Source organism: Babylonia areolata, chromosome 22 (genome assembly GCF_041734735.1).
Source record: "Babylonia areolata isolate BAREFJ2019XMU chromosome 22, ASM4173473v1, whole genome shotgun sequence".
Lineage (NCBI taxonomy): Eukaryota > Metazoa > Mollusca > Gastropoda > Neogastropoda > Buccinidae > Babylonia > Babylonia areolata.
Window position 1 is genome coordinate 16,164,533 of NC_134897.1, and position 12,500 is coordinate 16,177,032.

At 47.0% G+C, this 12,500-nt stretch overlaps 1 protein-coding gene across 1 annotated transcript in view; it reads right to left on the minus strand.

Annotated features, from left to right (window-relative positions):
• LOC143297047 (sodium channel protein 1 brain-like) overlaps positions 1 to 12,500 on the minus strand; it is a 96,912-nt gene that overhangs the window by 23,230 nt on the left and 61,182 nt on the right. Inside the window, exons 11-16 of the mRNA XM_076609217.1 lie at positions 10,921 to 11,171; positions 10,169 to 10,339; positions 9,162 to 9,355; positions 5,991 to 6,141; positions 3,647 to 3,935; positions 1,703 to 1,827 (exon numbers count right to left, since the gene is read on the minus strand). Of these exons, the coding sequence (XP_076465332.1) occupies positions 1,703 to 1,827; positions 3,647 to 3,935; positions 5,991 to 6,141; positions 9,162 to 9,355; positions 10,169 to 10,339; positions 10,921 to 11,171 (1,181 nt within the window). The remainder of the gene's footprint in view (positions 1 to 1,702; positions 1,828 to 3,646; positions 3,936 to 5,990; positions 6,142 to 9,161; positions 9,356 to 10,168; positions 10,340 to 10,920; positions 11,172 to 12,500) is intronic.

The window sequence follows — 12,500 nt, forward strand, 5'->3', positions numbered from 1 at the left end:
ATACAACACAGCACAACACAGTATAACACACCACACCACTCCACACCACACCACACCACACCACACTATAACAATACAACACAGCACAACATAACACAACACAACATAACACACCGCAACATAACACAACACAACACAAAATCAAACAATACAGCACAGCACAGCACAGCACAGCACAGCACAGCACAGCACAACACAGTATAGCATAATACAACACGAAACAACACAACACAATATCACATAATACAACACAGCACAACACAGTATAAATAAAACAACACAGAACAACACAACACAATAGAACATAATACAACTACAGCACAGCACGACACAACACAGTATGAAAAACGCGATACAACACAACGCAGCACAGCACAGCACAACACAGCACAACTCAACACAGAACAGAACAACACAACACAACACAGCACAGCAAAGCACAGCACAGCACAGCACAACACAGCAAAACACAGCACAGCACAGCACGTCACACCACAACACAACACAGCACAGCACATCACAACACAGCACAGCACAACACAGCAAAACACAGCACAGCACAGCACGTCACACCACAACACAACACAGCACAACACAGCAAAACACAGCACAGTACAACACAGCACATCACAACACAGCACATCACAGCACAGCACAGCACAGCACAACACAGAACACCACACCACGTCACACCATAACACAGCACAGCACAGCAAAATACAGCACAACACAGCACAGCACGTCACACCACGACACAGCACAGCACAACACACCACACCACACCACACCACAACACAGCACAGAACGTCACACCACAACACAACGCAGACCAACTCAACACAGCACAGCACAGCACAGCACAGCACAGCACAGAACGTCACACCACAACACAACGCAGACCAACTCAACACAGAACAGCACAGCACAGCACAGCACAGCACAGCACAGAACGTCACACCACAACACAACGCAGACCAACTCAACACAGAACAGCACAGCACAGCACAGCACAGAACGTCACACCACAACACAACGCAGACCAACTCAACACAGCACAGCACAGCACAGCACAGCACAGCACAGAACGTCACACCACAACACAACGCAGACCAACTCAACACAGCACAGCACAGCACAGCACATCACGCCACACCACAACACAACGCAGACCAACTCAACACAGCACAGCACAGCACAGCACAGCACAGCACAGCACAGCACAGAACGTCACACCACAACACAACGCAGATCAACTCAACACAGAACAGCACAGCACAGCACAGCACAGCACAGCACAGCACAGAACGTCACACCACAACACAACGCAGACCAACTCAACACAGCACAGCACAGCACAGCACAGCACAACACAGCACAGCACAGCACGGCACAGAACGTCACACCACAACACAACGCAGACCAACTCAACACAGAACAGCACAGCACAGCACAGCACAGCACAGCACGTCACACCACAACACAACGCAGACCAACTCAACACAGAACAGCACAGCACAGCACAGCACAGAACAGAACGTCACACCACAACACAGAACAGCACAGCACAGCACACCACAGCACAGCACAGCACAGCACAGCACAGCACAGAACGTCACACCACAACACAACGCAGCACAAAGCATTATCAACAACACAGCACACAACAACATGAATCAAAAACGATAGACTGCCGACCGCTCACCATGCCGTTGGACTTGGCGGCCCCTGAGCCCCCGTCAGCCTGACCATTGACCGCCGCTTCCTCTGCTGCCGCACGTCTTCTGCTGGTGCTGGTGGTGTCCTCCGTCCCCTCACGGCTTCTGGCACCTGCACAGGACATGGAGGAGGACTTCTGTTTAAAATGTCCCGTCACACATAATTTTCGGTGATTGAAGACAGTGTGTTGAAGTGTTTATGTATGCATTTGAGTATTATCGGTTTGAAGGGGTGGGAGATGTGAATGAATGGAGAGTTGGGGGGATACTGGGGAAATGAGGGTGAAATGAGGGTGACATTTGAAAAACAAAAATCTAAATACAATGACAGGAAATTACTTTAAGGACTTCGTGAAAGAGAAGTCGTTAAACTGACAAGTGAAACAACTGATAATGAATGCAAAAAGTCAAAAAACATCAGTCACTTGTCAAGACACACTTTCGTGTACATAAGGCTTCATCAAGCTGCAGTCAAAAATTATATGCTTAACTGCTGTCCCGACTATCTGGGCTAGAATTTGATTACAGTGGAGAGTGTCTTGCCCAAATTACATCCCCACTCTCTCGGCCAAGAAGGTTTGAGGACAGTCGGCGTTGGGATGGTTCCCAAAGGCCAACTAGCCCCCAAGACTGCAGCACTCAGAGCCAATGCAGTTTTGCCTCCTAATTTGAGAGTCATAGTCCTTCACAAAAAATACAAACAAAAAACTATGCTGTAAATGACTTCCCACTGCAATGGAGAAACCATTGATCATACAGCTCTCACGTTGTCGGACATACAGTGTGGGGATCGTAGACTTCCAGTGCAAGTGTTAGATTTTATTTATTTATTTATTTATTTATTTTTACACATTTGAATGTTACAATTAATGATCTTTATTTGAGTTTTTACACATTCGAATGTTACAATGTCAGTAATGATCTCTAACTGGACTTATATTTTTATTCAGATATTCAGCTTTGATTCCACCGTCCGTCTCTCCCTGTTCCCCCCCACCCCACCCCACCCCCAATTCACCGCACAGCCCCCCCCCCCTTCTTCCTCTTCTATTTCATTCATTCATTCACTTTAAATGGACTGCGTGAATCGGAAGTCGTTCATTTGACATTCCTTCCCATCCCGTGAATTGTTTTGTTCGGTCCACAACCGAATAAATCTTTTAGGGTCTGAGTCACACAACACCACCACCTTTCAGCAATCCCCAGGGCCTGAACACCGCGACAGGTTTATTATTCCAAGGGAAGGCATCTGCTCCCCCCCCCCCCCGATCCCCCCCCCCAACCACCCCCCCCCTCCCCTTTTGATCCTTTTCTATCAACAGCCGAGTGGTTAAAGCGTTGGACTTTCAGTCTGAGGGTCCCGGGTTCGAATCACGGTGACGGCGCCTGGTGGGTAAAGTGTAGAGATTTTTACCATCTCCCAGGTCAACATATGTGCAGACCTGTTTTGTGCCTGAACCCCCTTCGTGTGTATACGGCAAGCAGAAGATCAAATACGCACGTTAAAGATCCTGTAATATATGTCAGCGTTCCGTGGGTTATGGAAACAAGAACATACCCAGCATGCACACCCCCGAAAGCGGAGTATGGCTGCCTACATGGCGGGTTAAAAACGGTCATACACGTAAAAGCCCACTCGCGTATATACGAGTGAACGTGGGAGTTGCAGCCCACGAACGCAGAAGAAGAAGAAGAAGACCTTTTTCTATACATCAGATATGAAGCAACGTATATTGATCAGTCCACACGCTTTAAAATATCCCCGAAACTGAAACTGAATCACACGACGACATTCACAACCGATCCGAAACCACCAAAGAAAGCCTTCTACAGAATGAACGGGCGGATGACTGAAAGAACGAGCAAATTACCGACCGACCGATGAACGAACGAACGAACGAACGAGCAAATACACCAGCCCAAACACCCACCTCCCTCCTTCCCCTTCAGGTCGTGGTGGTGGTGGTGGTGGAGGTCGTCCCGAGAGGCCTCCCCCTCCCCCTTCACCTCCCCGGACTCTGCCTCCTCTCCGGGGGCGGCTGCAGTGGCAGGGATGACGGCGTTGGTCTTCTTGGCGAACGGGCAGCAGCAGCATAGCACCTGCTTCAGACGCTGGAAGGCCTGCCCCATCTTGTCCGCCTCCTTGGCGGACTCCTTGTGCTTGTCCAGGGTGTCCGTGGCGAAGGCGTTGATGAGCAGGGCCAGGAACAGGTTCAGCACCTGGTGGGGTGGGGGTAGGGAGGGGGAAAGCAGCAGCACGTGCGTAAATTATGATAATGTGCACAATGCGTTCCAATGTACCTTTTATTTACCTGTGAGCTGGTGTTCCAATGTACCCTTTTATTTACCTGTGTACCAGCTGATGTTCCAGTGCACCTTTTATTTATCTGTGTGCCAGCTGATGTTCCAATGTACCCTTTTATTTACCTGTGCGCTAGCTCATGTTCCAGTGTACCCTTTTATTTACCTGTGTGCCAGCTGGTGTTCCAATGTACCCTTTTATTTACCTGTGTGCCAGCTGGTGTTCCAATGTACCCTTTTATTTACCTGTGTGCCAGCTGGTGTTCCAATGTACCCTTTTATTTACCTGTGTGCCAGCTGGTGTTCCAATGTACCCTTTTATTTACCTGTGAGCTGGTGTTCCAATGTACCCTTTTATTTACCTGTGAGCTGATGTTCCAATGTACCCTTTTATTTACCTGTGTACCAGCTCATGTTCCAATGTACCTTTTATTTACCTGTGTGCCAGCTCATGTTCCAGTGTACCTTTTATTTACCTGTGTGCCAGCTCATGTTCCAGTGTACCTTTTATTTACCTGTGTGCCAGCTCATGTTCCAATGTACCTTTTATTTACCTGTGTGCCAGCTCATGTTCCAATGTACCCTTTTATTTACCTGTGTGCCAGCTGATGTTCCAGTGTACCTTTTATTTACCTGTGTGCCAGCTGATGTTCCAGTGTACCTTTTATTTACCTGTGTGCCAGCTGATGTTCCAGTGTACCTTTTATTTACCTGTGTGCCAGCTGATGTTCCATTGTACCTTTTATATACCTGTGTGCTAGCTGAATGGGTAGCATAAGCAGCATTGACTTGAAGTTGTGTGCCTTGTGCATGCATATATTTCTTCTGTCATTGCTGCCGTGTGCACTCATCAAAAAATGATCGGTATAAGGACAAGCCAAGGGCTTCCTTTTTCTGATGAAGTATCTCGGTTTGTTCCAATGTATACCTTTTATTTACCTGTGTGCCAGCCAAATGGGTAGCATAAGCAGCATTGACTTGAAGTTGTGTGCCTTGTGCATGCATATATTTCTTCTGTCATTGCTGCTGTGTGCACTTACCACATGATCGGTATGTGGACAAGCCCAGAGCTCCCTTTTTGTTCCAATATATACCTTTTATTTACCAGTGTGCTAGAGAATCGACAGCGTAAGCAGCATTGACTTGAAGTTGTATGCCTTGTGTACTGGAGAGAGTTGCCGCTCTCTATTGTTAGTTAACCACTCACTCTCATGATCTCATTGTCCTTTCAAGTTATGCTGTATGACAGTCAGTCGTGTCCGGCTATGACCACCAGAACAGCAGAGGAGGCAACTAGTGGCTGTCCCGACTATCTGGGCCAGAATTTGATAATGGTGGAGAGCGTGTTGTCTTCCCCAATGACATCCTCCCCATTCTCTTGGCTATGAGGGCTTTTGGGACAGTCCGAGTTGGGGTGGTTCCCAATAGGCCGACTAGCCTTCCCCCCAAAAACAAAAAAACAACCCCCCCCAAAAAAAACCAAAAAAACAAACAAAAACAACAAAAAAACAAACAAAAAAACACAAAACCCCCCAAAAAACAACAAAAAACAAAAACAAAAAACAAAAACAAACCAAAACAACAACAAAAAATCACCACCACCATCATCATCACCACCATCCAGAAACCACCACACCCCACAAAAAACCCTCCACCACCACCAACCCCCCCCCCCCCCAGAACCCCCCCCACCCACCCACCCCCAACAACAACAAATCCCCTTTATCACCACCACCACCAACCCCCCCCCCCCCCCCCGCACACCCCCCCCCCCCCCCCCCAAAAAAAAAAAAATCCCTTCCACACCACCACCACCACTTTCCACAAAGCATCCCCCAAATAAATATACCCCCTCCACCACTACCAAAACCACCACCACAAAAAACAACAACAAAAAAACACCCACCAAAAAATGACCCCCTCCAACACCACCACCAAACAACAAACAACGACGACGACGACGACGACACTCACGATGAAGTTGCCGATGATCAGAGCCGGCAGAAAGACGGCCATGCACAGCTCATTGGCGGCGCGCATGCACTGCCATAAAGGCTCGATCCACTCGCCGCACAGCACCCGGAAGATCATCATGAAGGCGTGGAAGAAGTCTTTGAAGTGCCACCTGAAGACAGACCCCCCATACAGGTGTGAGTGATAAGACAGACCCATACAGGTGTGAGTGATAAGACAGACCCATACAGGTGTGATAAGACAGACCCATACAGGTGTGATAAGACAGACCCAGACACATACAGGTGTGAGTGATAAGACAGACCCATACAGGTGTGATAAGACAGACCCATACAGGTGTGAGTGATAAGACAGACCCATACAGGTGTGATAAGACAGACCCATACAGGTGTGAGTGATAAGACAGACCCATACAGGTGTGATAAGACAGACCCAGACCCATACAGGTGTGAGTGATAAGACAGACCAATACAGGTGTGATAAGACAGACCCATACAGGTGTGAGTGATAAGACAGACCAATGCAGGTGTGATAAGACAGACCCATACAGATGTGATAAGACAGACCCATACAGGTGTGATAAGACAGACCCAGACCAATGCAGGTGTGATAAGACAGACGCGTACAGGTGTGATAAGACAGACCCAGACACATACAGGTGTGAGTGATGACAGATCCATACAGGTGTGATAAGACAGACCCATACAGGTGTGAATGATAACACAGACCCATACAGGTGTGATAAGACAGAACCATACAGGTGTGAGTGATAAGACAGACCCATACAGGCGTGAGTGATTAGACAGATCCATACAGGTGTGATAAGACAGACCCAGACACATACAGGTGTGAGTGATAAGACAGATCCATACAGGTGTGTTAAGACAGACCCATACAGATGTGATAAGACAGACCCAGACCATACAGATTTGAAATTACAGACCCAGACCCATACAGGTGTGATAAGACACACCCATACAGGTGTGATAAGACACACCCATACAGGTGTGATAAGATAGACCCATACAGGTGTGATAAGACACACCCATACAGGTGTGATAAGACAGACCCAGACCGATACAGATGTGATAAGACAGACCCATACAGGTGTGATAAGACACACCTATCCATACAGGTGTAATAAGACACACCCACACAGATGTGATAAGACACACCCACCCATACAGGTGTGATAAGACAGACCCAGACCCATACAGGTGTGAGTGATAAGACAGACCCATACAGCTATGATAAGACAGACCGAGAACCATACAGGTGTGATAAGACAGACCCATACAGGTGTGATAAGACAGACCCATACAGGTGTGATAAGACAGACCCATACAGGTGTGATAAGACAGACCCAGACCCATACAGATGTGATAAGACAGACCCATACAGGTGTGATAAGACAGACCCATACAGGTGTGATAAGACAGACCCAGACCCATACAGATGTGATAAGACAGACCCATACAGATGTAATAAGACAGACCCATACAGATGTGATAAGACAGACCCATACAGGTGTGATAAGACAGACCCAGACCCATACAGGTGTGATAAGACAGACCCATACAGGTGTGATAAGACAGACCCAGACCCATACAGGTGTGATAAGACAGACCCATACAGGTGTGATAAGACAGACCCAGACCCATACAGGTGTGATAAGACAGACCCATACAGGTGTGATAAGACAGACCCATACAGGTGTGATAAGACAGACCCATACAGGTGTGATAAGACAGACCCATACAGGTGTGATAAGACAGACCCATACAGGTGTGATAAGACAGACCCATACAGGTGTGAATCAGAATCAGTTTCACTGGTCCCCTAAAACACGTCGGAGTTATCAAGACACCATCTCAAAGAGAACATGTACTGTGTCTCTTCTGAGAAAACATCAGTGAGTGTATAGAAAACTAACTGGACTGTATTCATTTTCAAACATTCTAATGGCAATGCTTACGGCTTTTGAGCGTGCAGACACATTTCTGACACTTCGCACACAAAAAACATACACTCACGCAGACACACACACACACACACACACACACACACACACACACACACACACACACACATCCGCAGAGGTCTCCTAGGTCAACAGATGCACAGTGCTTGAATCTCCTTCGTGTATATACTCATGCAGAAGATCAAATACGCACATTAGTTTAAAGCCCCTGCAATCCATGTCAGCATTGGATAGGTCATGGAAGCAAGAACATACCTCTCCCGGCCCCCAGGCGGAGCATGACTGCCCGATGGCGGGGGTAAAAACGGTCATACACGTAAAAGCCCATTCGCGTGTACGAGGGAGTCGAAGCCCACAAAGAATGGAAAAGAAGAAGAAGAAGAAACAGGAGGAGAAGGAAAGAAGAAGAAGGAGGAGGAGGAGAAGGAGGAGGAGATGAAGAAGAAGGAAGAGGAGGAGGAGAAGAAGAGGAAGAAGAAGAAGGAGGAGAAGGAAAGAAGAAGAAGGAGAAGGAGGAGGAGGAGGAGAAGGAGGAGGAGATGAAGAAGAAGAAGAAGAAGAAGAAGAAGAAGAAGAAGAAGAAGGAAGAGGAGGAGAAGAAGAGGAAGAAGAAGAAAGAGAAAGAGGAGAAGAAGAAGAGGAAGAAGAAGGAGGAGGAGGAGAAGAAGAAGAAGAAGAAGAAGAAGAAGAAGAAGAAGAAGAAGAAGAAGGAAGAAGAAGGAGAAACAGAAGAAGCAGAAGAAGAAGCAGAAGAAGAAGAAGAAGAAGACGAAACAGAAGAAGAAGAAGAAGGAGGTGGATAAGAAGAAGAAGAAGAAAAAGAAGCAGAAGAAGGAAGAAGAAGGAGAAACAGAAGAAGCAGAAGAAGAAGAAGCAGAAGAAGAAGAAGAAGCAGAAGAAGAAGCAGAAGAAGAAGAAGCAGAAGAAGAAGAAGAAGAAGAAGAAGAAGCAGAAGAAGAAGAAGAAGAAGAAGAAGAAGCAGAAGAAGAAACAGAAGAAGAAGAACCAGAAGAAGAAGAAGCAGAAGAAGCAGAAGAAGAAGCAGGAGCAGAAGAAGAAGAAGAAGAAGAAGAAGATGATGATGATGATGATGAAGAAGAAGAAACAGAGCTCTCCCGGCAATGTCTGCTCCCTGTACCCCTTAACGTCGCACAACAGCACCCAATCTTATCCCCCACCACACGGCTCACCTGGTGGCTTCAGTGTCCCCGAAGTTGAAGTTCTCATAGTCCTCTCTGAAGAGCTGCAGGCCCATGACGGCGAAGATGTAGATGACGAGGAAGAGGATGATGGTCAGGTAGCTCATGGCGCCCAGGGTGCTGACAATGATGGTCAGCAGGATCCGCATGGTTGACCACGACTGGGCCAGCTTGACCACTCGTAGCTGGGGGGAGGTGGACAGTACAGGGGCGGGTGGGGGGGGAGGGAGACGTCGGGTTGAGAGGAGGATGGCGTGTTTAGGGAAAAAGGATGAGGATGAGGAGGAGGTGGAGGTGGAGGAGGAGGGATGGTTTGAAATGAGACTTACCTCTGTGTGTGTGTGTGTGTGTGTGTGTGTGTGTGTGTGAGAGAGAGAGAGAGAGAGAGAGAGAGAGAGAGAGAGAGAGAGAGAGAGAAAGACAGGGAGAGAATGCAAGAACGCAAGAATGTTATTGTACAGGCCATATGACCCGTTACAACAGATCGTGCGGACAATGGCAGAGTGAACCGTTGTTATAGTATACTATGAACATAAATAAAAGAGAGAGACAGACAGACAGAGAGAGACAGAGACAGAGGGAGGAAGGGGTTGGAGAAACACTAGCCGTGCACAACTTGGCCTTTGAAGCGTCAGCCAATAGGCCGTTACACTTGAATGTACTACACCCCCACCCCACCCCCACCCCACCCTCTCAAAAAACCATCACACACACACACACACACACACACACACACACACACACACACACACACACACACACACACACACACACACACATCTACCCAAACAAAAAACACACCTTCATGCAAACACCGCACAACAACCCTCCCCACGAAAAAAATCTGCCCTATGCCTCCTCCTCCCGCACACACACACACACACACACACACACACACCCTCATCCTACACCCACGCCCCACACTCCGCCCCCCTACACACACCCACACCTCCCCCCCACACACACACCCCCTGCACCCCTCGCCCGCCCCTACACACCAGACGGAAGGTTCTCAGCACGGACAGCCCGTTCACATTCTCCACGCCCAAGTCCACGATGCTGGCGATGACAATGACCAGGTCAAAGACGTTCCAGCCATTGCAGAAGTAGAACTTGTTCAGGGCCAGGATCTTCAGCACCGCTTCCAGAATGAACACGCCAGAAAACACCTGCACAATAAAATGATTTTTTTTTTTTAAATTCCAGTTTTGATCAGTGTTCGTGCGTACTCTCTCTGTCTCTTTCTCCGTTTCTCTCTGTCTGTCTGTCTGCCTCTCCCTGTCTCTGTCTCTCTGTGTCTGACTCTTGTCTCTCTGTCTGCCTGTCTCTGACTGTCTGTCTCTCTGTATGTCTGTCTTTTTGTCTCTAGTCTCTCTTTCTCTGTATCTCTCTCTGTCCGTCTCTTTGTCGCTGTCTCTCTCCATCTTTGTCTCTGTCTTTGTCTCTCTCTGTCCCTGTCCCCCGCCACTCTCTCTCTCTCTCTCTCTCTGTCACACAACATACGCACGCACACACACACACACACACACACACAACACACACAATCACACACACACAACACACACACACACAATCTCTCACACACACACACACACACACACACACACACACACACACACACACACACAAACACTGACATGATCAGGAAAAAACAACCAACAACATACCAAACAAACCCGATTAAAAAAAACAAAAAAACACACACCCCAAAACCCATTCTCTATTCTCTACTCTCACAATAACGACTCACATAGTTGCCGACGGCCAGGGCCAGCTCCAGCTCGGAGGACATGCCGTGGTGCTCTATGGCCATGAAGACGGTGTTGAGCACGATGCAGAAGGTGATGAACAGGTCGAACAGCGGGTCAGACACCACGCGGTACACGGCGTTCTCCAGCCTCAGCCAGGGCACGAAGCACCGGCAGCAGCCCCGGCAGCATCCGCAGTTCCGGTCCACCAGCTTCCCCTGGAGGTCCTCCTCGGGGTCATCCACAGTCTCCGCTGTCATCCCCACCACCACGGCGTGATCATGTGCAGTGGTGATGGGTGATGGTGGTGATGGTGATGGTGGTGATGGGTGATGGTGGTGATGGTGATGGTGGTGGTGGTGATGGTGACGGTGATGACGATAGTGTTTACATGATGATGATAATGTGTGTATCCTAATTTCTACTGTATCTGTGTTTGTGTATGGTTTTCGATTTATGTTCGTTCCTTGTTATATACTACCCCCCACCCCCACCCCCACCCCCCACCCCCAATATTCCTTGTGACCCCGGTACACTTGGTAATAAAGACATATTCAATTCTATTCTATTCTATGTATAGTGATAAGAGTCGTGCTGATGATGATGATCATGGTGATGACAGTAATGATGGTGATGGTAATGATGATGATGATGATGATTATGATGATGACGATGTTAGCGATAGTGATGATCATGGTGAGTATGATGATGATAGAGATGATGGTGATGATGGTGGCAGTGATAATGTATAGTGATGATGATGACGACGATATTGATAATGATGATAATAGTGATCTTGATGATAGTAATAGTCATGGTAATAATGGTGATAATGTATAGTGATGATAGTGATAGTGATGATCATAGTATGATGATAGTGATGATGGTGGTGATCATGGTGATAGTGTATAGTGATGATAGTGATAGTGATGATCATAGTATGATGATGATAGTGATGATGGTGGTGATGATGGTGGTGATCATGATGATTATGTATAGTGATAATCATAGTATGATAATGATAGTGATGATGGTGGTGATCATGATGATCATGTATAGTGATGACAGTGATAGTGATGATGATGGTGAGTATGATGATGATGGTGGTAATATTGTATGGTGATGATGATGACGACGATATTGATCATGATAATAGTGATGGTGATAATGGTGATGATAATGTATAGTGATGATAGTGATAGTGATGATCGTAGTATGATGATGATAGTGATGATGATGGTGGTGATCATGATGATCATGTAGTGCTGATAGTTAATGATCATGGTTAGTATGATGATGATAGTTATGGTGATGATGATGACGTTGATGATGATGATGATGATGGTGATGATGATGATGGTGATGATGATGATGATTTTCACTGACACTGTCGACGTCATCATCATCGCGAAGGTAATGATAACAAACAAAAACAACAACAACAACAATCCTAACAATAGCAACTATACTACTACTACTACTACCAACAACAAGAACAACGATGCTGATGATGATATGATAATAATAATGATAACAATAAGAATGATAATAATAATGAATATTATCACACACACACACACAC